Source organism: Odocoileus virginianus, chromosome 5, assembly GCF_023699985.2.
Source record: "Odocoileus virginianus isolate 20LAN1187 ecotype Illinois chromosome 5, Ovbor_1.2, whole genome shotgun sequence".
Taxonomy (NCBI): Eukaryota; Metazoa; Chordata; class Mammalia; order Artiodactyla; family Cervidae; genus Odocoileus; species Odocoileus virginianus.
In genome coordinates, this window is record NC_069678.1 from 51,723,576 (window position 1) to 51,751,471 (window position 27,896).

At 36.0% G+C, this 27,896-nt stretch overlaps 1 protein-coding gene and 1 pseudogene across 12 annotated transcripts in view; both read left to right on the forward strand.

The window, feature by feature from the left end:
- The window catches only part of SLC44A5 (solute carrier family 44 member 5), a 436,507-nt gene that overhangs the window by 384,729 nt on the left and 23,882 nt on the right, over positions 1 to 27,896 (forward strand). For all 12 annotated transcript variants that reach the window (XM_070467910.1, XM_070467914.1, XM_020902923.2 and 9 more), the window contains 7 exons: positions 3,045 to 3,157; positions 9,593 to 9,724; positions 13,146 to 13,245; positions 15,361 to 15,453; positions 15,921 to 16,008; positions 16,498 to 16,760; positions 17,258 to 17,352. In XM_070467910.1, coding sequence (XP_070324011.1) covers positions 3,045 to 3,157; positions 9,593 to 9,724; positions 13,146 to 13,245; positions 15,361 to 15,453; positions 15,921 to 16,008; positions 16,498 to 16,760; positions 17,258 to 17,352 — 884 coding nt within the window. The remainder of the gene's footprint in view (positions 1 to 3,044; positions 3,158 to 9,592; positions 9,725 to 13,145; positions 13,246 to 15,360; positions 15,454 to 15,920; positions 16,009 to 16,497; positions 16,761 to 17,257; positions 17,353 to 27,896) is intronic.
- Positions 23,674 to 24,438, forward strand: LOC110143321 (centrosomal protein 20 pseudogene; annotated as a pseudogene).

Here is a 27,896-nt window from a genome sequence, read left to right on the forward strand (position 1 = left end):
CCATATAACATTTGTTATCATCATCATCAAACTAACTGTACTTATGAAAAGCTGAAAAACATATATGAAAGGAGGAAGAGATCTTAAATTTTCAGACATAAGATTTGCATTCTTAAACATAAAGGAAAATGTAGTCAGTCCTCCAGAGCAGGTACATGTGTTTGATATCCCTCAGGCTGTCATTACTATCTGGCTTTTGTGTCACCTTCTTGTACCTTAAGTACCTTAAAGGCATCTATGATTCCCTAGTAATCAAAGAATAAAGTGGAAACTTCTTCATATACTTACAAGAACTCTTATAACTTATCCAACTTACTTTCCCAGATTTATCTCCATCCATGTTTCTTGATTAACCCTATATTCTAAACACAGCAAATAGCACACCCATTCCCAGACCATTACACCCTTGTGTTTTTGCACATTCTATTCTCTTTCCTAGAATATCTGCTGTTGTGCCTTGGGAAACTTCATGTCATTATTTAAAATCAGCTTTTGTGTCACTTATGGTATCTTCTTAACTTCCCTAGATATAGTAAATTACTTGCGCCTTTGTGTTCCTCATTCATTGTGTGTGTGTGTGTATGTGTGTACATACATATTTGTAAACACACATATCTATCTTCTGTATAGCACCTACCATCTTGTATTTTATTTACCCGCCTCTTTCCCTCTGATAAACTATGAACTCTTACTATGGTAACTATGTCTAACTTGTCTTTGTTTTCCAGAGTCCTAGTACAGTTCTTGGACTGTAGAGATACATAGAAAATGTGGGTTTAAGAAACAGTTATCAAAGTACTAGGGGGACAAGATAGATATATTTAAGTAAGGTGCTTAATAAAGTCAAAATTGTATCGTGTGTAAAATACTAGGGAATAGTTTTTAGAGCTGGAGAAGGCAATGGCACCCCACTCCAGTCCTCTTGCCTGGAAAATCCCATGGACGGAGGAGCCTGGTAGGCTGCAGTCCATGGGGTCGTTAGGAGTCCGACACGACTGAGCGACTTCACTTTCACTTTTCACTTTCATGCATTGGAGAAGGAAATGGCAACCCACTCCAGTGTTCTTGCCTGGAGAATCCCAGGGACGGGGGAGCCTGGTGGGCTGCCGTCTATGGGGTCGCACAGAGTCGGACACGACTGAAGTGACTTAGCAGCAGCAGCAGCAGTTTTTAGAACTATAAAACTAGACAGTTTTGTGAGGTTTTACATTGTTGCGCTTTGTCTTAGAGTAATTATTTTCAGTGTGTTTCAGGATATATCTCCATGGCAGGGATTGTAGTTGATACTTGATAGGAAACTGGTGCCCCTATTGTCAGGCCTGAATATCACTAGATAATTTCTGTCTCTTCTTTATTTTGGCTTTTCTACTCTCACCTGAGAAAGGTATAATTTATAACAGATTCTCCTGTCCTCCTCACACACTCTGAAACAGTCTCTACCCAGAGACTAAACACTAGAGCATAAACACCTCCCTTTATTATCAACTCTCTGTTCTCATCCGTTTCATGCATATAAAGCCAAACTCTGACATGCTGGGACTTAGTGTACTCAAAATTTTTTTAAGTGGGAATTAAAAACACAAGTAGTCAAGAACTATAGTTCTTATTTTTCCCCTCTGATCTTGTTTTTAAAATGTTTATTTTATTTATTTTTATTTTTGACTGTGCTGGGTCTTGGTTACTGCACAGGCTTTTCTCTAGTTGCAGCAAGTGGGAGCTTCTCATTGCGGTGGCTTCTCTTGTTGCCGAGCACAGGCTCTAGGGTGAGGGCTTCAGTAGTTGCAGTTCTGGGGCGCTAAAACACAGGCTCAATAGTTAATGGCACATGGACTTAGCAGCTCCGCGGCATGTGGGATCTTCCCAGACCAGGGATTGAACCTGTGTCTCCTGTATTGACAGGAGGATTCTTTACCACTGAGCCACCAGGGAAGCCTCCCACCCCCTGCCCCAATATTTTTTTTAATAACCCTCTTGTCTGATGCTATAGAATAATTTTTCAATCAGACTGCATAGTTCAGCATTAAAGTATCTGTGGTTTGCTTCTAAATTAAAAGCCCAGGCTCTGTAAGACTGTGCACTGAGAAGGTACTCTGGTACATGCTGTCATCTATCCAGTGACAGTATTATTAATAGTTTCTTCTTAAAGATAACATCTGAAGACAATAAGCTCGGTAACTGTGCCAGGCTGTCTGTTGCTATTTGGAAACTTGCAGATATCACCAGCGGTGTCAGGTCTTAATAGAGGCATCAGCCAAATTTCCAATTTTATTGAGTTCTCTTTGATGAAATCACTTAGAAAAATCCAATATGACTCTAACCTGGATATATAGTGGGGCTGGGAAGAAGTACCCCCAGGACTCAATCAAACCCCAGGAAGAAATTAAACCAAGGAAAACAGTCATGCTCTTGATTGCTTGATAAAGTCACATGGCCCAGGAGGCACAGAGGTCTTATCCCGGCTCCAGATAATGGCCCACAGATCACTGGGGATCTGAAATAAGTGTCTGGTGATGTTAGACATCACAAACGATTAGAGATAATTAGACCAGAATGATAATGGCTACAAAATCATGGATTCAGGAACTGTGTAGGACAATTATTTTGCTCGTCTTTCTGCCCTAAGATTGTTCTCTTACTGCTAGTTATATCACATATGGTTTTCATTAGTGACCAGGTATATAGAGCAGCAATAACATCTCATGGATATGCTTTGTAGCTTATCACTTGGTGCGTAAGTATGAAGGAAAAAAATAAGACTGCAGCAGATAGGAATTGTGATTTTTCCTGAAACAACTGTGGACACAGAATTTGCATTTACCAGCTGCTGCACCAAAAATGATTCATGTATCAAGTTCTGATGATCCTATTGTTTCCCTTGAAAGTCTTAACAGAAAGAATTGCTTATACTTTTTAATGTCATAAATGTTTCTACAGTCAGATAAAATAATCAAGAATTATTTGGAATAGAAATAAGTGTTGTCTTGCTATGTTTGTTATGTTTAGCACACTGGCCCTCTATGTTTGTTGTGCTTTTTATCCTCCAGTGGCCTGACTATTGCCATGCTCCTCAGCTGGATGTTTGTGATGCTCCTGAGGTTCACAGCTGGATTGCTTTTCTGGATCTTCACCTTCGGTGTGATTGGAATCATAGCTTATGGTAGGTATCCACCCATCTTAAAATCACCAAATGTCAAAATAATCTTTTTCTTTTCAGTTGCCATTGTCAATTACCAGAAAGTATTTTACTTCCAGTAAATTTTATCCTTCTTTACTGTCTTCCTAAAGGTGTTAAATTGAGAAAAATTACTTAATTCTGCATACAGTGTCTGTTACTTTTTTCTTCTTTATCCTGGGTGGGGGAAGTGCTATCAAAATATTCTTCTCTTTTTCTCTATAGTCTTTGGTCTCATATCTCATGAGTATTAAGAAGGAGGTGAAAAGAATCCCATTTAGGTTAATGAAAACTATTTCAGACAATTTCTTTTAGTCTTTTAACTTTTTATCTGATCAAAGGCCCAGCTCTGCATAGTTATAGATGTGTGATCGATCTATTTTTCTCTTTCAACTTAGGACTTTTAATCCAGGTACTGTCACACACTTTAATAATTGGCCAGTACTCCATAATGGGCCATCACCCTCTAGAGGCAAGTATTCTGAATTACACTTATTGGATGGAGAGTTACTTTACTTTTGGTTGAGCTCTAATTATTAACTCAGTTCTGCCAAATGCAGTACAGGTGAAATTCAAACATTAAAAAAAAAAGGGGGGGGGGGCTTCCCTGTTGGCTCAGATGGTAAAGAGTCTGCCTACAATGCAGGAGACCTGGGTTTGATCCCTGAGTTGGGAAGATCCTCCGGAGAAGGAAATGGTTACACATTCCAGTATTCATGCCTGGAGAATTCTATGGACAGAGGAGCCTGGCGGGCTACAGTCTAAGGGGTCGCAAAGAATCAGTGAACAGTATAGCCCTTATTCTCAGTCTTCTGATAAACGTATGAGCCAGTATATGAATGTTTGAGAGGTTTCTATTCAAAAGAATGATTTTCCTAAAGCACCATTTACATCAACAATGAGACTTTTATAGTCAGAGATACCAAAATAACACTGTCTTATTTCTGTCACCCAAAGAAGAAGAACTTTACACATATCAGTATAAGAATGTAGAATACCAAAAATCTATAGTTAGCTTGAGTTCCAATCCTGTCTCCATAATGTAATTGGAGGACTTGGAAAAGTTTCTGAATGATTATAAGACTCAGTTTCCTTATCCATATCATCAACACAATAATGTTATCTCCATTATACCATTACTGTGAGAATTAAATGAGACAATGAATATAAAGCTCTTAGAACAATCCCTGGAACACAGTAAATACTCAGTATGTCTTGAGTTATTGTTATTATCCTGCTCGGTATCCTCACTGAGTTTCTCAACAGTCGTTTAGGTGACTCCATGTATCACTCCTTATCTGTTCATGTTATGCAGCTGCCCATGAATCTCATGAAGGAATATAAGAATTGCTCTCTCTTAATCTGAAACTCCCAAGAAAACTTTTTGTCAAAAAGCCTTTGTTTTCTTCCTCGGAGCTCAAAGTGTCCCCTGCCCTTTTCTGTCTTAGAGTTTGGGCATGTGAACAGTTCTCACTGATTATAACAAATTAAGAGCGACATAGGGGATAGCCATATAATACCATGGTTATAAATATCTATTTAGAATTTGGAAAAAGCACAGTTCTCTGCAAGTACATAGTTCTCTATTTCATAGTTTCCTCAACTGTATAACAGGAATCTGAGTGTTAAATAAATAATGTATATAGAGTACTTAGAGAGCCACCATAATAATTGTTCAATAAATGGTATTTATTATTTTCTTATTATGCAGGAATATTATTAAGGAAAGAGGACTTGAAGGCCAGGGAACATACTTTTAATGACAAACACACACTAGGACAGGAATGAGATAGGAATAGAAAAATAAATTGGAAAATAACTGCTGAGACTTTCACATCCACCAGTGTGAAGGAACTAAATAATCTGAAGGGTCCTTTTGCTATGAAATGATGGCATATTATATTGTATTGTTTTATTTATTTTTTTCATGAGCTTACTAGAAATGAAGTATCCCAGAAAGGAAAACCATTTTCAACCCACAAGCTAAAAAGTGGGGACCTGAACAGGAGGCACATGTGAGATTACGGGTAGATCACCCAGTGCTACAACCAGGAGACTCAGAGCCAGCAGAGGGGTAGAGGGTCAGGCCGGAAACTCCTGGAGTAGCTCCTGGATCCTAGAAAACGCATGAAGTGACCCTAGTGTCGTAGTACCCTTTGCTTGCCAATAGAAATAAAAATGAATCCCCTCTAGATGGAAGCACCTTCTCAAATCACCAGGTTTCAACAGGTTAAAGTGAACAATGTATGAGTTACAATCAAAGATTTCCAAACACGTAAGGAAATGGTCTTTTGCAAGAAACAAAAGAAACGGTAAACCTCAGATTGAAGTCGCTAAGAAATTCAGATATGGACTGATACAGAACATGAATCAATGTTTAAGAATTAAAAATACAATTAAAAAATAAGAAATCATCAAAAATATTCAGGCATACATGAAGATGAATCAAATAGAACTTTTCAAAACAAAGCAATGAAGTGTTATATTCAAAATTAAATATGTTAAATAGTAAAATAGATAATTAATGAACTGAAAGATGAAATTCTGAATTAATTACTCAGAATACAGCAGAACGTGAACAGAGGACAAAATATGATTCTGTATTTAAGAGAGATACAGAACAGATTGAGAAGGGCCTAACATGTATCAGCATATTTGAAAGGTATTGACTGAGAATTTTCTAGAAATGATGAAAGATATAAACTCACAGACACAGGAAGCTCTACCAAGAAGAATAAGAGAAGTGACATCTATATCTAGTCATACATTTTTTCATTTATTCATTCAACAAATATCAGTTGTGCAGCTGCTGTGTATAGGCACTATTCTAGGCTCTTGAGAAAGAACAGTAAACAAAAAGACAGAAGTTCTTACTCTCTTGACGCTCATAAACTAAGCCTATTAGAAGGTGATACTTGGCACAGAAAAAAGAAACAATAGACACAGATGAAGGGGGATTGAGAGTATCATGGTAGGGCAAGGAGTGCAAATTGCAGTATCAGTAGGGTAGGTATTTTTGAGAGGAGATCCAAGAAAACACTTGAAGGACAAAATGGAATTAGCCCCTGGAGATAACAGGAGAAGTTCCAGACAGTAAGTACAGTTAGAGCAAAGTCTTAAAGATGGGAGCATGTTGAAGAAACAGTTAGAATGCTTGCGTGGATGAGTGTACCAAATAAAGGGGAGAATGGGAGATGAGGAATTTCTGGAGGGCCAGAGACTTAGATTATTTTTACTCTGAGTGAAGTAGGGAGACAAGGTAGGGTTTTGAGCAGAGGAGAGCTGTGAAATGATCATGACTTTAGTCCCCTTGTGGCTCAGACAGAATCTGCCTGCAAGGAGACCTGGGCTCAGTCCCTGGGTCAGGAAGATCCCCTGAAGAAGGAAATGGCAACCCACTCCAGTATTCTTGCCTGGAGAACCCTTGGATGGAGGAGCCTGGCAGGCTGCAGTCCATAGGGTCACACAGAATTGGATACAACTGAGGTGACTTAGCATGCACACATGAGATAGGAAAGTTTTGAGTGGAGCAAGCTTGGTTAAGAAAGGGGATTGGTCAGAAGTGTAATTTTGAATGTGTGGAGTTCGAGATGTTTATTAGGCATTAAGATGGAGATGTCACATAGGCAGTTGAATATACAGTTGAATGTACAGAGTTAGAAAATTAGCCTAAATAAATATATTTAGGAATCAGGATTATTAGAGCCATGAGAATGGCTGAGATCACCAAGAAATTAGGTGTAGGCAGAGATGTGAACCAAAGACTGAGTTCAGAGGCCCTGCAACATTAAGAGGTCAGAGAGAAGATAATGGAACAGCAAAGACAACTGAGGAGAAATGGGTCTTCTTTGAAAACTAAAAGGATGTGATGTTATAGAAGCCAAGTTAAAAAAAAAAAACGGAGGGGGCAATAAACCATGTCAAATGGGGCAGATAGGTCAAGAAAGATAAGAACTGAGAATAGACTTTGGATACATAAATATGGCAAGATCATTGGTAATCTGATTAGGGTAGTTTTGGTAGCATAATGAGGAAGAAAAGCCTAATTAGAGTGGATTGAGGGAGGACTGGAGGGGAGGAATTATAGACAGACAATATACAGGGCTATTTGGAGAGTTTTATTGCAATGAGGGACAAGAAATCGGGCAGTGGATGGAGTAAGACTGTCAAAAATAGATTTTCTTTTGTTTTATTCTTTAAGGTGGGAGAAAGGAAAATAAGCGTGTATATTGTTTGGAATGATACATTAGAGAGCAAGAAATTAATGATGTAAAAGAAAGAAATTGTGAAAGTTCAGAATACTAAAGACAAAATATATAAAAACGATCAGAGAGAAAAGACAGATTGCATACAAAGGAACAGTTAAGCTGAAGACTTTTTGACAGCAAGAAAAGGAGCAAAATAATACCTTCAAAGAGCTAAGAAAAAAATAACAGTCCACCTATAGCTGACCCTCCCTGGGTGTGCAGTACTATGGGCTTATACTGGAATTTGGTCAGATAAAAATTTCAGGACATTTTTTCCTGAGTATACCACTATCAGGAGTTCCCTGGGTGGCTCAGACAGTAAAGCGTCTGCCTATAATGTGGGAGACCAGGGTTCAGTCCCTGGGTCAGGAAGATCTCCTGGAGAAGGAAATGGCACCCCACTCCAGGATTCTTGCCTGGGAAATCCCGTGGACAGAGGAGCCTGGTGGGCTACAGTCCATGGAGTCGCAAAGAGTCGGACACGACTGAGTGACTTGTGACTTCACTTCACTTTACATAGCTGTACACTCAGCAAAACTATCTTTCAAGAATGAGAGTAACACTGAAGATATTTTAAGATAAGTAAAAACTAGAGTTTACAAGTAGACATATATTAATACTAAAGGGAAAAATGATTCCGCAAAAATGTATGAGATGCAAGAATGAATGGCGAGCAAAGAAAATTAATTGGTAAATGTGTAGGTAGGGCTTCCTGGTGACCCAGACAGTAAAGAATTCCCCTGCAATGTGGGAGACCTGGGTTCAATCCCTGGGTTGGGAAGATCCCCTGGAGAAGGGCATGGCAACCCACTCCAGTATTCTTGCCTGGAGAATCCCATGGACAGAGGTGCCTGGCAGGCTATAGTCTGTAGGGGTCACAAAGAGTTGAACATGACTGAGGGACTAACAGCACAGCACAGAACTTAAGAAACTTTGTACAAAATAATGATAATATCCAATTTTTTGAGGTATAACTGTACATAAGTAAAATACAGAGAAATAATCAGACTGGGATGATTATTGACTAATGTAAGGTTCTTATATTTCCTGGGCTGACTTTAGACTTGGTTAGTAAGTACACAGTCAATTGTCAAGAGTAATTTATTCTAAAAATATAGTAGATATCTCTAAACCAGTAAAGGGGGAAAACAGAATATAAGTTAATCCGTGGCTGATTCATGTCAATATATGACAAAAACCACTACAATATTGTAAAGTAATTAGCCTCCAACTAATAAAAATAAATGAAAAAAAATGAAAAAAAAAAATTTTTGAGAAAAAAAAGTGAATTGGAAAAAAAAAAAAAAGAAACAAAAACTGATCGGTTTTTAAAGGACAAGAATTGGAAGTGTTTATACAAAGTAGAACAGGAAATACAAAAACAAAGATGGTTGAAACAAAAGTAAATATAGCAATACATTAAATATATTAAGCTCACCAATTAGAATACAGAGATTATAAGGTTTAATATATATTAATATATATATTATATTATTATAATATATAATATAGTATATATAATATATATTATATTATTATATAATAATAATATATATTATCAGATTAAAATATAAACATACAAACTGGAGCTGTGTTCTTTATAGAAGTTACAAAAACATAAGGAAATTGGAAGCTTGAAAGTGAAGGGATACAGAAAATACTGTATTCCTGTATCTTCCCAGAGATACTTTATGTATGCATAAGAAAATACATATATTGTCCTTACTTCTTATATGAATTATAGAATATTTTATATAATTTTTATAATCTTATAAATTTTATAATTTTGTACTTCTTTTTTTCATTTAACAAAGCATCTAGTGATCATTCACTATCACTAGAGACTTTCTCCTCTTTATATGGAGATACAGTATTCTACTGTGTAAATATACTATAATATTTTTAACCAGTCATTACTGATGGACATTAGGTTGTTTCTAATTAAAAGGACATTTAAAGTCGGGTGTTGCCTTGGTCATCCAACAAGATACTGAAAAAATTTATGTTGAATATAATAGCACATTTAGACTGTTGGATGCACATAAAATATTTAATGTGTAAATGGGAATCTTTCCTTTGTGAAAATGACCATGCTAATCAATTTCATGTAGATGTGTGCTTATATTTCAGAAAATAACATTTTATATTAGTCTACTTTTCTCTCTTTTTCAAGGAATATGGCGCTGTTACCTAGAATACAGCCGTCTTCAGGAACATCCAGGTTCTCAGTTAAATGTATATACCATTGGGATTCAGACTGACATAAGCATGTACTTTCGCCTGAAACAAACATGGTTCGCACTTAGTGAGTGGATTTTAAAAACTTGCTTTGTTAAAATTGTAATAACAAGAAAGCATCTTTTTTGTCCAAAGAAAACTTGGGTTGGTATAACTTGTTAAATACATCTATTGCTAACATCATTAAAATAAGTGTCTATAATACTACTAGTCATAGTATGGAAGGTCATTGAGGGGAATTTATTATATAATCTAAGAAAATGTTACTGTACAATGATCTCAAGCTATTTGCCTTCAACTTAACATGAGTCAGATATAGACATTTATAGCCATTAATCTAATATCTAAGAGAGATATTTTAAAGGGAAAAAATGCTTGATATTTCAAATGCATTTAAAACCAGAAAAAGAAAAAAGAAAATGAAGAAACAAGTTTTTCATGACAGGACTTTTAAACTACTTGTTATAGAATTGGAATTATAAGTAATTTTTACAAATTTACATTTTTTAGTGTTTATTTAGATTGAGTTAGTTAAAAATTTATATTTTTTTAGTGTTTATTTAGATTGAGTTAGTTAAAGGTAATATTAACAGAATTTTGAAAGGTAGATGATTTCAACGATGGCTTTAATAGTTTTTATTATACTATTCCTTGTTCTTTACAGAGATTCATGTTCTTTAATCAATATTTTTAAAATGATCTCTAATTACATGGTGCTTTAAAAAAAAATTCATCTTCCTATATTGTTGAAGTTAGCGAGCCAGGCAAGATAAGTTTGAGGAAGCCTGGTAAGGAGCCCAGACAGCCTAAGAGGAGGCAATATCTTGGACAGCATCATGATTCCAGAATGAATCCCTTAACATAAATCTGAAAACTTAATTTTGCCACTTCACCCAGAAGTCATTTGGATGGCTTTCAGAGACAGGCTCACAGCATGTCACTATGTCTGGTGACATGACCTACCCCGGCTGCACAGAAGCCCCCACCAGATTCCTGTGTCAGCCATATTCAGTGTTTCTCTGTTCCTTGGATAGTGCTAGCTCAAAATGCCAAATTTTTGCTCTTTGGGTTCCCATTTCTAGCTCTCATGCAGCTAATTCCCTTCAATAATATAACACATTAGTTTTTTCAATTATATTTCAGAAGAACTTCATTGATAGCCATTTCTTTCTTTCTTTTTTTTTTTACTATAAAATTCAAGTATCTTGGGACTTTTCCTGAATTTGAGTGACTCTATATCCGTCAGCAGTCCACATACTGTTACGTATCATTTCTGAAGATGGCAAATCTCATCCATTATGTGTTGAAAGCTCTAGTTTTACTCTCAGATGGATGTTAGTTACAGGTTCTATGGTCATCCTGCTGCTGTCTTTTAAGGATCTTCGATGCAAAATCATTGAGATGATAGAATCTGCCATTGGAAAAGTTAAGAGAGGTACTTTGAGGAAAATGCAGAGCTTGTTTTTATTTTCAAGTCTAGGAATACTTATCTTTCCTCAAATGAGTGTTAACTTTCATAATCCATTATGAAATAATATCAGACATTATTTGCTCTGTGCTTATAATTCTCAGCACCACTGACAAGGGTATACATGTGAAATTATACTTATTGACAGAAACACTAAAAATATGTGAAGTAATGCACATAAAAATTATCATTTTATGAGTCTTGGATTGTATTAGAAGATGGTTCTATTCTCATTTCTATTAATTACCCCAGCCTCCTTGATAAAGTTAGATTTATACCAGCTTCTCTGTAGGGTCTCAAAAAATATGTTTCTATTGTTTGCTCTTATTTAAACAAAAGGAGGGAATATATAAATTCAAAATGGTGCTGAATTTCTTTAATAAAACCATTTACAATAATATAATTTTGTAAAGGTACAAATTTAATATGCAATGTTCTTTTTCTATGCAATTTGAAACATAAAGTGACTGATACAGTTTATATCCTTAAGTTTATCCAAAGAAGATAATGATTTTAGCTTAATATGGCTACAGTCCACAGTTTTGGGCTCAGTGTAGCTTTAAAAGAATCAATTATGCATAAAAACATAAATACATAGTTGAAATAAAAGAAGATGTAGCAGGGAGATGTTATATTACTGAGAACCTCCCACATCTCTGGGTTAACTGGTTTCTCCTCACTTGGAGATACTAACTGAGGTATGATAAACATCTGAATCTTAGTGGTATAACAATAGAATAAAATAATGAGTGTCCTCTGATTGGAAGTGTTCAGACATGAGCAGAATAACTAGCAGGAACGTTGTAGAGTGGATCCTTTCATGGGTAGGAATTTAACTTTTTATTAAGTTTCTTTCATGATTTCAGAATCTGTTATTAATATTCCTTAATTTAGACTCCATATCTTCTCACTTTTTAACATCTCTGAAGTTAGGATGCATTTTATAATCAATAGACAGACATTTAATAAAGGATTTTTTACTTTTCCTCAAAGGTTATTACTAAATTAAAGGTATGTCATAGAATTGAGGAAATATAATAATTAGGGCTGTTTGGCTTCAAGTAAAAACAAAGTTGGAGGCAAGGCAGAGGCATTTATTCTAAGAACAGAGAAGTGTCTCACCAAACTCAAAATAGCAGAAAAGCAGCTATCCAGGTGGACCTGGATCTAGGAAACAAAAATCCAAAATGGAACCAAGATTCCCTCTATTTGCTCTCTTTCTTTATACTCGTACACTTTATTCTTTCTTTGCAGGTTCACTTACATCAATATGGTTTTGACACAGTTAATGTGTATAACTCTTAGTTCAAGAGGCATACAAATGTCAATTCAAAACTAAACTAGACCTAAAGGAGTGGATTGAGGGGTGAGAGGGAGACTCAGGAGGGAGGGGTTATATGTATACTTACAGTGATTCACAATGTGGTAGAGCAAAAAAAAACTGAACTAGATTCCTTTAATTTGAATTCTCACTTTTATTACACAGCTTGGGTTGGCATTACACTGATTGCATCAAGGCAGTCATGATGGGTGGGGTCACAAACTAAAAATGTGGCATCCCAGAGCCCCACCCTGTCCCTCAGCAAGATCAATTAAGAGGCATTGTGAGCCTGGCAGCAGCTCACAAACTTTGTTCTGTAATGATTCTCTTACTCAAAGAAGTTTACAAGTGAAAACATCTAAAATAGAGTTGTCTAAAGCAGTCCTTCTTTTTCTTCTATGCCTATTTTCTCATTTCTACAAGTGGTGCAAAATGTTTCCATAGATAAAATGAAGCCTGTCCAACACAGTTGTTTAAATTCTAGCTAAAATTTTTAATCCAGAATTTTTTTTAAAGCATTTCTCAGAGGTTTTAAAAGTGAATTTCTAAAACTGGCATCTTTGGAGAGGTAGCACTGCTTAAATTGTGAAGTGTCAGAGCTGGCAGAAATCATCATGAAGATCAGTCTAATATTTGCAGAGAAAGTTTGCTCTTTGGGTTGATTTGCATCGCACACTAATATTTTTTTCCTGTTTGAAGTGGTAATACTCTGCCTCCTTGAACTGTTCATCATCCTCATGCTGATCTTCCTCAGGGACCGAATCCGTATCTCCATCGCCCTGCTGAAGGAGGGGAGCAAGTAAGGCCTTGATGGAGAGACTCGCATAATGTATATCCGTCATTCATATCAGTCACTGCTTATTTGTATATGCCCCAGACTCTTTTCCCTTTAAGATGACTTGTTAAATCTGCTTACCATTCAAGAAAACTTGTTCAAGTTCAGACTTTGCCACATATTAAAAAGTTCACACTAACAAGTCTTTCAAAATCCCCAAACATCAATTATCTTAGAGCAAAATAAAGCTAAAACCTGTGTAGTCTGTGCACTAACACTTTTTTAAAACACCAAATATATGCTAGGAGGATAGCTTATGTGGAAGTAAGTGATAAAGTGCTAATAAAAGTTAGTTATATTATATGTTGTATTACTCCCATACTGAGTCGTATGTTAATACTGATGGTTGATATCATTTGCAGAACTGTAGATCACTGTAATTCTATAAAGTCAATTATGTGCTCTTGCTAGTTTTGTATAAGTAACAAAATTTGCCAGTAGACAGAGTAATTGGTCTTAGCAGCACCAGACTATAGGGTTTTGTATCTATAGCTCTCAATTCAAGAACATTGTATACCCAGAGTCATTCTTATTTTAAAATGCTACAAAATAAACACAATTTTTCATAAAATTCATGCTGTGAGGTAATAACACCTACAGTTTCTAAACTATTTCGAAAAGTCACTTGAAGATAATACATTAAACTTTTGAATAATGCATGGAAACAACAAAGAAAGTATTACTAAAAGCCAACAGATCATGTTCTTTGTTAAGAACAATGGAAACTGGATTGTTAATGACCAAGGACCAAATTATTTTAAATAGTCTTTAAGGATTGTTTTAACAAAATCGTCATCTGTAATAATAATAGTGCCACCTAGAGCCAGTGTTTGAAATAGTTAACAAGCAGTTTGCTAAATTAAATCTGCCCTCACAATAACTGAAGCCCTATCATTAGCCACTGAAAGCTACTGATTTGCTGGGTTATTACTTAAATAATATGATATTGTACAATTCACTTTTCTAACTGCTATGCCTCTAAATGTGTGTGTGTGAATGTGTGTTTTAAAGGGCAGTTACTACTGTGACAGATTAAAGTTTTTTTTTTTTTCAAAGGAAAATAGAGCTCGAACAAATTGGCGTGAGAATACAGGGTAATCATAGGGATGCCCAGTGTTTCACTCACATCAGTGTCTGGAGGAAAGAGAGGATAGCATAGTCTAAATAGTGAATTGGAGAAGGTAACAAATAAAAAAAAAGAATCTAAAATGCGTCAGTGTGGGAACTCCCTGGTGGTCCCGTGGTTAGGGCTCTGCGCGTCCACTGTAGCGGGCAAGGGTTCCATCAGCCAGTCCAGGAACTAGGATTATGCATGCCCCATGACGTGACTGAAGAAAAAAATGTGTCAATACATTAGGAGTAGAAATAGTTCCATTGTAGTTCTCAGTGGCTATATCAAACAACATAGAGTTAATTTAGCATCATAGGCTAAAAAATTATTCAAAAGTAGTAATAGAGTAATCAGTATGTGAATATTTTAGAAAGCATATCTTAGGAGGAAATATCAAAGTACTTATTTATCCTGGAAAATGAAAGAGTTACTTAAAGGGTTGCTGTATGGAAAAGGTGGTCATTTCTCCTCCAGAAGGTAGTGGATGTGAATTACATGCAGGAGAAGAACTTCCTAATACTTTGGTTGTTCAGAAAATAGAATAAGCTGTGTCATATGAGACTAAGGAACATGTTCTGAAGACAGTTCAGAAGGGATTCTTGAATTAGAGATGGATTCTCACATTTGATCAGATGATTGTCAAGATCCTCTGCAATTTTAAATATCTAAACAAAAGGGAGAAACACCATGATTATAATGCATGAAGTCTTTCTGAGTTAGACAGAAATAACCAAAGAGGAGAAGGTTTGGAGAACTTTTGGCAGGAATCAAACATAAGTACTGAAAGAATGCTATTAACTTAATAAATAAATAAAAATTAAAACCAACTATGAATACACCAGCAAAAAGGAGTCAGTGGTTATTACCACTGTTCTTTGAATGAATGCAGTCTAGTTCTAAAAGATGAAATTTTAATTGAGAAATTGTAACTGTATCATTTTGAATTTCAACTATTTGTTTTATTTCAGAGCCATTGGATACATCCCTAGTACTTTAATTTATCCAGCTTTAACTTTCTTTTTCCTCTCAGTCTGCATTTCCTACTGGGCTGTGGTAGCACTGTATCCTTTGGTAATTGACCTCTTTTAAACCTCAGGTCCACATTATTACTCAGAAGCTGGGAGTTTATATACCTTTCCATCCTGAATAGACTAGAAACATCCTAAAGATATAATTGAAATGATGATGGTGATGACTGCTAAGTTCTAAAAAAGTGAACCAATTGAATTTCCCCTCAAATAGGTCATATGGTAGATTTTGTTTTATTTTATCTACACATATGGTACTTCTCCTTTGCAATACCTAAAAAAAAAGACACATTCTTTTATATTTCATTGCTTTTAAGGGGCCACTCAGTGTAGCTGACCCATGTTATGTTACTCTGGGTCTTAAAATGAATGAATTATTAGATTATAAGTTTTTTGAAATTAGCCTTTCAGTACACTTTTGAGTTATCCACACATGATTTTCTTGTCCATTTATTTTCAATCTACCAGCAAATAATTGAACCTTAATAGAGTTCACTCAGATACTTGGCTACATCAGGGGCACCTATATACAAAGTCATAGCCCCACAGGGGCGATGTGAACATGAAAATAAAACCTGTGACCCAGTGGTAAGTAAAAGAAACTCTTTTATTTACTTTAGCAAAGAACTCTGCTACATTTCATCCAACAACTGTTGCAGGAATGCTCCTGTAGTAGAGACGCTGTGCACTGATGAGGATCACTGTAGAGATGGGGAGAGTGAGTCAGCTGTTAGGACGGAGAACAGTGGGCAGAACAGAGAGAAAGCACTGCCACTGCCTGAGCTCCCTTGTCGTGTCTTATACCTAAGAAGCATGTACAGTCAACAACCACACTAGTAAATGTAAAAGTACAGTGGATGCAGACTAATGAACATGTAATGGTAAAATGAGATGCTTTTCCATAACTCATGAAAGAACTGTATAAAGTGATGTTATAGCAAATAGAAATAACAGCAGAAGCTCATAGAAGAGGAGCAGGACAAGCAGTTGGGGGCTACACAAGAGAAGGCAGGGAAGGCATGATCTTGGAATAGTATTATTATATTATCCTTGTTGGTTTCTTTTTTCTGAGTGCAGGGTTTTAATTCAACTGAAATTGCCAAAGCTTGCCCTGGGGCTCAGTGTCATTTTGCTTTCTATGGTGGAAAGAGCCTATATCATCAATACATCACTACCTTCCAGTTACTCAATCTATTCGTCTTTCTCTGGCTTATAAACTTTGTCATTGCATTGGGTCAGTGTGCCCTTGCTGGTGCCTTTGCTTCTTATTATTGGGCCTTGAAGAAACCTGATGACATCCCACCCTATCCACTTTTTACTGCATTTGGACGAGCCATAAGGTAAATTTCACATTGGACACTACATCTGTCTTCCCAGTTATGTTGAGTGTGCTTATAATTAAAGTGGCAAAGTACTTGAGGTCAGAGGTATAATTCAAGATTCATGAATGTCCATTGGCTTTGTCTGGTTTTATAGTCATGATTTTATTTTTAACCCCTACAGAGGCCAATCCTTCTAAAAGGTTACTGGAGTGAAGAAGTAGGGGAGGTCACTAAATTAAAGATTAAGGATGAACTTGTCTCTCTTTCTTCATTGCTCAGCTCAAACATAAAATCAATATTAAATGATAGGCTATCGGTATCATTTTTGTAGATGAAGTACAAAATGGATGTATATGGTTTAAAGGCCTCTATGGAGACCTTTGTCAATCTGAATAAGAGACTAGAAGTTCTTTTCTATCGACCCTTTTACCCTTTAGTTAATAAAAATTAACTAACATCCTTTTAGTTCTTAGTAAAAATATTTTAACCTTTATTCTCATTTTATCTTTGTCCAGATATCACACAGGATCCCTAGCATTTGGATCTTTAATTCTTGCAATAATTCAAATGTTCAGATTAATCCTAGAATACATGGACAAACGTCTTCAAAGTAAGATTCTACAATTCATCTTTTCTCAGACTTCCTGACTTCTGTAAATAGAGTAGACTGGATCAGGGGTTGGGGGAACATAATGACCGTAACTTGGATGCAGTAATAGGGATGGATGTGGTCAGATTGGGGAGATGTTTAGAAGGAAAAGCCAACAGGACTTGTTGAGGGATTGAATACGGTGGGGATGGGGATAGGAGCAGTGGTAGAGAAAAAGTGTGTGATACTGAAAGCTGCTCATTTGTGTCTGACTCTTTGTGACCCCATGGACTGTAGCCTATCAGGCTCCTCTGTCCATGGGATTCCTCAGGCAAGAATACTGGAGTGGGTTGCCATTTCCTTCTCCAAAAGTGTGTGATGTTGCTTACTAAAGTATGGAAGCCAGGAGAAACACAATTCAAAGAGATTAAAATTTGTGTTTTTGACCTGTTAACATTAAGAAGCATGGTGGAGATGTCAGGCAGTTCTAAGTCTAGAGCTCAAGACAGGGCAGACTTAAAATATAAATTGTGGATGTCATTTGCACACACATGACACATACAGTTTATAAAAACAAGCTGTTTAGAATGTACTTTAAAATATTTTATTATTAATTATCAAAATAATCTTGAAACAGAACAACAAATTTGGAAAACATACAGTTCCTGATTTCAAAACTAAATACAAAGCTACAGAAATCAACACAGTGTGGCACTGGTATAACGATAGACATATAGTTCTGAGATAGACTAGAAAGCCCTAAAATAAATGCTCAGAAAAAGACTGTTTGATGTGGGAGAGTTTCTTTCAACTTATGTAACAAAGAAAACTGGATATCTACATGCAAAAGAATGAACCCTTGCCTCACACCATATACATGAATTAACTCAAAATGGATCAAAGACAAACATAAAAGCTAAAACTATAAAAGTCTTAGAAGAAAGCATCAGAGTAAATCTTCTTAACATTGGATTTATGATGATTTCTTATATATGATACTAAAACCACAGGGAACAAAAGAAAAAACAGATAAATTACACCTCATCAATGTTTTTAAAATGCTTGTACATCAAAGGACACTATCAAGAAAGTAAAAAGACAATGCACAGAATGGGAGAAAATACTTGCATGTCATATACCAGATAAGCAACTAATATTTAGAATGTATAAATAACTCCTACAACTCAAAAATAAATAACCTAATTCAATATGGGCAAAGGATTTGTTAAGTAGATTTTTTTTTCAGTTTGAGGTATAATTGACAAATAAAATTGTATTTTTTTTAAATAAATTTTATTTTATTTTTTTTCCATTTATTTTTATTAGTTGGAGGCTAATTACTTTACATCATTACAGTAGTTTTTGTTAAAATTGTATTTTTTTAAGTGTACAAATGAGTTAATGCATATATACATTGTGAAAGGATCCCCACATTTAAGGTGGGACATTTTTTCCCTTTTTTGGTGAGAATGCATAGGTTCTGCTCTCCTAGCGAATTTCAATATACAATACAGTATTATCAACTGTAGTCATGTTTTACATTATATCCTAAAACTTTATTCATCTTATAGCTAAAAGCTTACCAGCCTCTCCCAATTTCTTCCATGCCCAGCATGTAATAACCACCATTCCATTCAGTTTATATGCATTACAACTTTTCCTCCATGTATAAGCAATACCATGCATATTTGTTTTTGTCTGGCTTACCTCTCTTAGCATAATGCCCTCAGGTTCATCCATGTTATTGCAAAGGTAAGATTTCTTTCTTTTTTATGGCTGAATAATATTCCATTGTGTATATTTACTATACTTTATTGATTGATGTACCTAATAACACTTAGGTTGTTTCCATATATTGGACACTGTAAATAATGCTGCAATGAACACTGGAGTGCAATTATCTCTTCAAGATAGTGATTTTGTTTCCTTCAATTATATATACAGAGTTAGAATTGCTGGATCACATGGTAGTCCTATTTTTAATTTCTTAAGGGACCTCCATACTGTTTTCCATAGTGGATGCATCAATTAACATTCTTACCAACAGCGTACAAGGGTTCCCTTTTTCTCTACATTCTTACCAATACTTGTTATCTCTTGTATTTTTGATAACAGATATGTGAACAGGTATGAGGTGATATCTCATTGAGGTTTTGATTTGCATATCTCTGATATAAGTAATGTTGGACACCTTTTCATGTACCCATTGGCCATTTGTATGTATTCTTTGAAACATCTATTCTGGTTCTTTACACGTTTAATTGGGTTATTTGTTTTTGTGTGTTTTTTTTTTGCTGTTGAATTTTATAAAGTCTTTGCATATTTTGAATATTAACCCTTTATCACATGTGGTTTGCAAATATTTTCTCCCATTCAGTAGGTTGCCTTTTCATTTTTTTTATGGTTTTCTTGCTGTGCAGAAGCTATTTAGTTTAATGTAGCCCACTTGTTTAGTTTTGCTTTGTTGCATTTGCCTTTTTTGGATGTAAAATCTAAAGAGTCATTGCCAAGGCCAAAGTCAAGGAAATTACCACTATAAAATCTTGTAGGATTTTATGGTTTCAGGTTTTCCATTCAAGTCTTTAATCCATTTTGCATTGATTATTCTGTGTGGTGTAAGATAAGTGTCTAATTTCATTCTTTTGCATGTAGTTATCTGTTGTTCCTAACACCATTTATTAAAGAAACTGTCTTTTTCCCATTGTATATTCTTGACTTTTTGTCAAAAATTGACCATAGATGCATGGGTTATTTCTAGGTGCTCTATTTTTAATGCCAGTACCATACTGTTTTGATTACTTTAACTTTGTAAAAGAGTTTGAAACTAGAAAGTATAAGGCCTTTAGCCTTGTTACTCTTTCTTAATTGCCTTGGTTATTTGGATCTCTTGTGATGTTATACATATTTTAGGATTGCTTTTCCTGTTTCTGTGAAAAAAAGCATTGAAATTTTGTTAGGGATTGCACGAAAGTTTTAGATTCCTTTGGGTAGTATACACATTCTGTGCTGTGTGGTGCTTAGTCACTCAGTCAGGTCCGACTCTTTGCGACCCCATGGACTGTAGCCCACCAGGCTCCTCTGTCCACGGGGATTCTCCAGGCAAGAATACTGGAGTGGGTTGCCATGCCCTCCTCCAGGGGATCTTCCCAACCCTGGGATCAAACCCAGGTCTCCCACATTGCAGGCAGATTCTTTACTGTCTAAGCCACCAGGGAAGCCAATAATAACATTTCAAATGTACATTAAATTACATTTTAAATTATATTTTAACAATATTAATTCTTTCAATGCATGAACATGGAATATTTTCAACTTATTTGTTTCTTCATTCTTTTTTGTCAATAGCTCACAATTTTTAATACACAAGTATTTCTCTTCATTTACATTTATTTCTAGTTATTTTATTGTTTTGATGTAATTATAAATGAAACTGTACTCAATTTCTAATTCCAATAATTAGTTGTTGGTATAGAGAAAAACAGCCGATTTTTGTATATTGATTTCATTACCTGAAACTCAACTGATTTCATGTATTAGCTTTAATTGTTTTCTTGGTGGAGACTGTAGAGTTTTCTTATGTAATACCATTGATCTGCAAACAGAGACAATCTTCTTCCTTTCTGATTTGAATACCATTTATTTATTTTACTTGCCTAATTACTCTGAGACTTCTAAGTTCTAAACTGAAAAAATGTGGCATTAGTGGGCATCCTTGTCTTGTACCTATTATTAAAGGAAAAGCTTTCAGCTTTTTACCATTGAGTATGATGTTAGCTGTGGGCTTGTAAGAAATGGTCTTGGTTATGTTCAAGCCTTCTATAACCAGTATACTGAGAGATTTTATTACAAAAGGAGGTTGAGTTTTGTCAAGTAATTTTTCTGCATCTATTGAGATGATCATATGATTTTTCACCTTCATTTTGTTAATGTTCAGTTCAGTTCAGTTCAGTTGCTCAGTCATGTCCAACTCTTTGCAACCCCATGAACTGCAGCATGCCAGGCCTCCCTGGCCATCACCAACTCCCGGAGTCCACCCAGAGCCATGTCCATTGAGTTTGATGCCATCCAACCATCTCATCCTCTGTCATCCGCTTCTCCTCCCACCTTCAATCTTTCCCCGCATCAGGGTATTTTCAAATGAATCAGTTCTTCACATCAGGTGGCCAAAGTATTGGAGTTTCAGCTTCAACATCAATCCTTCCAATGAACACCCAGGACTGATCTCCTTTAGGATGGACTGGTTGGATCTCCTTGCAGTCCAAGGGACTCCCAAGAGTCTTCTCCAACACCACAGTTCAAAAGCATCAATTCTTCAGAGCTCAGCCTTCTTTATAGTCCAACTCTCACATCCCTACATGACTACTGGAAAAACCATAGCCTTGACTAGATGGACCTTTGTTGGCAAAGTAATGTCTCTGTTTTTTAATATGTTGTCTAGGTTGGTCATAACTTCCCTTCTAAGGAGTAAGTGTCTTTTAATTTCATGGGTGCAATCATCATCTACAGTGAATTTGGACCCCGGAAAAATAAAGTCAGCCACTATTTCCACTGTCTCCCCATCTATTTGCCATGAAGTGATGGGACCGAATGCTATGATCTTAGTTTTCTGAATGTTAAGCTTTAAGCCAACTTTTTCACTCTCCTCTTTCACTTTCCTCAAGAGGCTCTTTAGTTCTTCTTCACTTTCTGCCATAAGGGTGGTGTCATCTGCATATCTGAGACTATTGGTATTTCTCCCGGCAATCTTGATTCCAGCTTTTGCTTCATCCAGCCCAGTGTTTCTTGTGATGTACTCTGCATATAAGTTAAATAAGCAGGGTGACAATAAACAGCCTTGATGTACTCCTTTTCCTATTTGGAACCAGTCTATTGTTCCATGTCCAGTTCTAACTTGCTTCCTGACCTGCATACAGGTTTCTCAAGAGGCAGGTCAGATGGTCTGGTATCCCCATCTCTTTCAGAATTTTACACAATTTATTGTGATCCACACAGTCAAAGGCTTTGACATAGTCAATAAAGAATAAATAGATGTTTTTGTTAATGTGGAGCATATTATTAATTTGCATATGTTGAACCATCCTTGCATCCTGGTATAAATCCTACTTGATTGTGGCATGTGATTCTTCTAATTTCATATTGACTTCAATTTGCTAATATTTTGTTAAGGATCTTTGCCTTTATATTTATCAGGGTTACTGGCCTATAATTTTCTTTTCTTGCAGTGTCCTTGTGTGGGTTTGGTATCAGGGTCATGCTAGCCTCATAAAATGAGTTTGTAAATGTCCTCTCCACTTCTGTTGTTTGAGAGTTTGAGAAGAGTTATATTTATATTAATTCTTCTTTGAATGTTTGGTAAAATTTCACCACTGAAGCCACTTGATCCTGGACTTTGCTTTGTTGGGAGGTTTTTGATTACTGATTCAAAATCTTTACTAGAAATTGATCTGTTCAGATTTTCTACTCCTTCACGATTCAGTTCAGCAAGTTATATGTTTCTAGGAATTTATTCACTTCTTCTAGGTAGTCATATTTGTTGGTGTAAAATAGTAGTCATATGTAGTAGTAGTCATATGTAGTCAGTTATGATCCTTTATGTATGTTATCAGTCGTAATGTTTCCTGTTTCATTTCTGAATTTATTAATATTTAAGCCTTCTCTCCTTTTTTCTCAATTAGTCTAGTGAAGGGTTTGTCAATTCTGTGTTTGCAGAAACAAGCTGGTATTTTCATATATCTTTTTGATTGCTTTTTCAACCTCTTTCATTTATTTCCAGTTTGAGCTTTATTATATCCTTTCTTATACTAACTTTGTACTTAGTTTCTTCTTTTTTTCTAATTCCGTGAGGTGTGAAGTTAGTTTTTCTGAGACCTTTTTTAATAACATAGGTGTTCATTGCTGTGAACTTACCTCTTAGAACTGCTTTGCTGCATTCTGTATGTTTTGATGTGTTATGTTTCTATTTTCCTTTGTTTCAAGTTGCTCTTTGATTTCACTTTTGATTTATTCTTTCACCTCTTGATTATTCTAATCTCCACACATTAGTGAATTTTCCAGTTTTCTTCTTGTAATTGACCTCTAGTTTCATACTACTGTCTTTAGAAAAGAGGCTTGATATGATTTCAGACATCTTGCATTTATTAATACTTGCTTTGTGACTAACATGATCTATCCTGGAGAATGCTCCATGTATAGTTGAGAAGAATGTATATTCTTCTGTGGTTGGATGGAAAGTACTATAAATGTTATGTCCATTTTAACATTAGTTAATATGTACTTAAGTCCAATGCTCCCTTTTTGATTTTCTATCTGGACAACCCATTGTTAAAAAGGGAATTTTGAAAATCTATGCTATTGCCCCCGGCAGCCGTTGAAAAATGGCGACTGTCGCCGAGTTGAAGGCCGTTTTAAAGGACACTTTGGAAAAAAGAGGAGTGTTAGGGCATTTAAAAGCAAGAATTCGTGCAGAAGTTTTTAATGCCCTTGGATGATGAAAGTGAACCTCGGCCATCATTGTGTCATGAAAACTTTCTAATTAATGAACTAATTCGGGAGTATTTGGAATTCAACAAATACAAGTATACAGCGTCCGTCCTCATAGCAGAATCTGGTCAACCTGTAGTTCCACTGGACAGACAGTTTCTCGTCCATGAACTAAATGCATTTGAAGATTCAAAGGATAATATAATACCTCTTTTATATGGGATTTTAGCTCATTTCTTGCATGGAACTAAGGATGACAACCAAAATACATTTCTGAAAGGGTCTTCATTCCAGCCTCCAAACCCAAATCTTGGCAGACAACCTAGTGGAAGAAAGCAAATGGAAGACCACTTGCGGAAGGAGCAGGGGAGGGGCACTGATACTGAAAACCTGCACACTTCTGCCTAGGTAAACAGATGACACTTCCAACTGGGGCATCTTTTATCTTAAACTTGTATGGATTAAATAACTTATTTATTCTCCCAATGTTACCAGAATTCATCGCTAGTATTGTACTTTGTAAAAACGTGAAGTTTCTACAAAACCTTTAGCCCCTCATGTTTTACTGCATTTGTGAATAAAAGCTAACTCTGTCATCTAGTTTACCAGATTTGACTTGAAAGAAAATGTGTGGTTTTTAGGACGATTTTAAAGGTCCCTAAATCTGTGAGAAATGAAAGGTTTTTTTTTTTTTTTTTTTTTTTTGTACTTTATAAATTCTTCTAAAGAAAAAAATCAAGTATTTCTAGCCATATGCCCTATTCTGTTTTTGGCTGTGCTTCGCAGCTTGTGGAATCTTAGTTCCCTGACCGCGGATTGAACCTGGGCCCTGGCACTGAAAGTACTGAGTCCTAACCACTGTACCTCCAGAGTTCCCTGCTCTGTTCTTTACCATGGCACATTAATTAAATTTCTTTCAGGCTGGAATAATGTCGATTTACAGGAAAATGCATTCATTAAAAAAAAAAACACACATTTAAAAAAACAATAAAGCTAGAAAAAACTAATTCCTATAAAGTTTGATTTGGGGGGCGGGTGAAACTAGCTATTTTTTAGATAACCATTTATAATTAGGTTTAAATATCTGAAGTACTATCTAAAATTGAACTTTAAAACTTGGTAACAATGTACTTTTTATTTTTTTTTTTTTCTATTTATTTTTATTAGTTGGAGGCTAATTACTTTACAGCATTGCAGTGGTTTTTGTCATACATTGAAATGAATTAGCCATGGATTTACATGTATTCCCCATCCCGGTCCCCCCTCCCACCTCCCTCTCCACCCCATCCCTCTGGGTCTTCCCAGTGCACCAGGCCTGAGCACTTGTCTCATGCATCCAACCTGGGCTGGTGATCTGTTTCACCCTAGATATACATGTTTCGATGCTGTTCTCTTGAAACATCCCACCCTCGCCTTCTCCCACAGAGTCCACAAGTCTGTTCTATACATCTGAGTCTCTTTTTCTTTTTTTGCATATAGGGTTATCGTTACCATCTTTCTAAATTCCATATATATGTGTTAGTATACTGTAATGGTCTTTATCTTTCAGGCTTACTTCGCTCTGTATAATGGGCTCCAGTTTCACCCATTTCATTAGAACTGATTCAAATGAATTCTTTTTAATGGCTGAGTAATATTCCATGGTGTATATGTACCACAGCTTCCTCATCCATTCGTCTGCTGATGGGCATCTAGGTTGCTTCCATGTCCTGGCAATTATAAACAGTGCTGCGATGAACATTGGGGTGCACGTGTCTCTTTCGGATCTGGTTTCCTCAGTGTGTATGCCTAGAAGTGGTATTGCTGGGTCATATGGCAGTTCTATTTCCAGCTTTTTAAGAAATCTCCACACTGTTTTCCATAGCGGCTGTACTAGTTTGCATTCCCACCAACAGTGTAAGAGGGTTCCCGTTTCTCCACACCCTCTCCAGCATTTATTGCTTGTAGACTTTTGGATAGCAGCCATCCTGACTGGCGTGTAATGGTACCTCATTGTGGTTTTGATTTGCATTTCTCTGATAATGAGTGATGTTGAGCATCTTTTCATGTGTTTTTTTGCCATCCGTATGTCTTCCTTGGAGAAATGTCTGTTTAGTTCTTTGGCCCATTTTTTGATTGGGTCATTTATTTTTCTGGAATTGAGCTTCAGGAGCTGCTTGTATATTTTTGAGATTAATCCTTTGTCTGTTGCTTCATTTGCTATTATTTTCTCCCAATCTGAGGGCTGTCTTTTCACCTTGCTTATAGTTTCCTTTGTTGTGCAAAAGCTTTTAAGTTTCATTAGGTCCCATTTGTTTATTTTTGCTTTTGTTTCTAAAATTCTGGGATGTGGGTCATAGAGGATCCTGCTGTGATTTATGTCGGAGAGTGTTTTGCCTATGTTCTCCTCTAGGAGTTTTATAGTTTCTGGTCTTACATTTAGATCTTTAATCCATTTTGAGTTTATTTCTGTGTATGGTGTTAGAAAGTGTTCTAGTTTCATTCTTTTACAGGTGGTTGACCAGTTTTCCCAGCACCACTTGTTAAAGAGGTTGTCTTTTTTCCATTGTATATCCTTGCCTCCTTTGTCGAAGATAAGGTGACCATAGGTTTGTGGATTTATCTCTGGGCTTTCTATTCTGTTCCATTGATCTATATTTCTGTCTTTGTGCCAGTACCATACTGTCTTGATGACTGTGGCTTTGTAGTATAGTCTGAAGTCAGGCAGGTTGATTCCTCCAGTTCCATTCTTCTTTCTCAAGGTTACTTTGGCTATTCGAGGTTTTTTGTATTTCCATACAAATTGTGAAATTATTTGTTCTAGTTCTGTGAAAGATACCGTTGGTAGTTTGATAGGGATTGCATTGAATCTATAGATTGCTTTGGGTAGTATAGCCATTTTGACAATATTGATTCTTCCAATCCATGAACACGGTATATTTCTCCATCTGTTTGTGTCCTCTTTGATTTCTTTCATCAGTGTTTTATAGTTTTCTATGTATAGGTCTTTTGTTTCTTTAGGTAGATATACTCCTAAGTATTTTATTCTTTTTGTTGCAATGGTGAATGGTATCGTTTCCTTAATTTCTCTTCTGTTTTCTCATTGTTAGTGTATAGGAATGCAAGAGATTTCTGTGTGTTAATTTTATATCCTGCAACTTTACTGTATTCGTTGATTAGCTCTAGTAATTTTCTGGTAGAGTCTTTAGGGTTTTCTATGTAGAGGATCATGTCATCTGCAAACAGAGAGAGTTTCACTTCTTCTTTTCCTATCTGGATTCCTTTTACTTCTTTTTCTGCCCTGATTGCTGTGGCCAACACTTCCAAAACTATGTTGAATAGTAGTGGTGAGAGTGGGCACCCTTGTCTTGTTCCTGATTTCAGGGGAAATGCTTTCAATTTTTCACCATTGAGGGTGATGCTTGCTGTGGGTTTGTCATATATAGCTTTTATTATGTTGAGGTATGTTCCTTCTATTCCTGCTTTCTGGAGAGTTTTAATCATAAATGGATGTTGAATTTTGTCAAAGGCTTTTTCTGCATCTATTGAGATAATCATATGGTTTTTATCTTTCAATTTGTTAATGTGGTGTATTACATTGATTGACTTGTGGATATTAAAGAATCCTTGCATTCCTGGGATAAAGCCCACTTGGTCATGATGTATGATTTTTTTAATATGTTGTTGGATTCTGTTTGCTAGAATTTTGTTAAGGATTTTTGCATCTATGTTCATCAGTGATATTGGCCTGTAGTTCTCTTTTTTTGTGGCATCTTTGTCTGGTTTTGCAATTAGGGTGATGGTGGCCTCATAGAATGAGTTTGGAAGTTTACCTTCTTCTGCAATTTTCTGGAAGAGTTTGAGTAAGATAGGTGTTAGCTCTTCCCTAAATTTTTGGTAGAATTCAGCTGTGAAGCCATCTGGTCCTGGGCTTTTGTTTGCTGGGAGATTTCTGATTACAGTTTCGATTTCCTTGCTTGTGATGGGTTTGTTAAGATCTTCTATTTCTTCCTGATTCAGTTTTGGAAAGTTATACTTCTCTAAGAACTTGTCCATTTCTTCCAAGTTGTCCATTTTATTGGCATAGAGCTGCTGGTAGTAGTCTC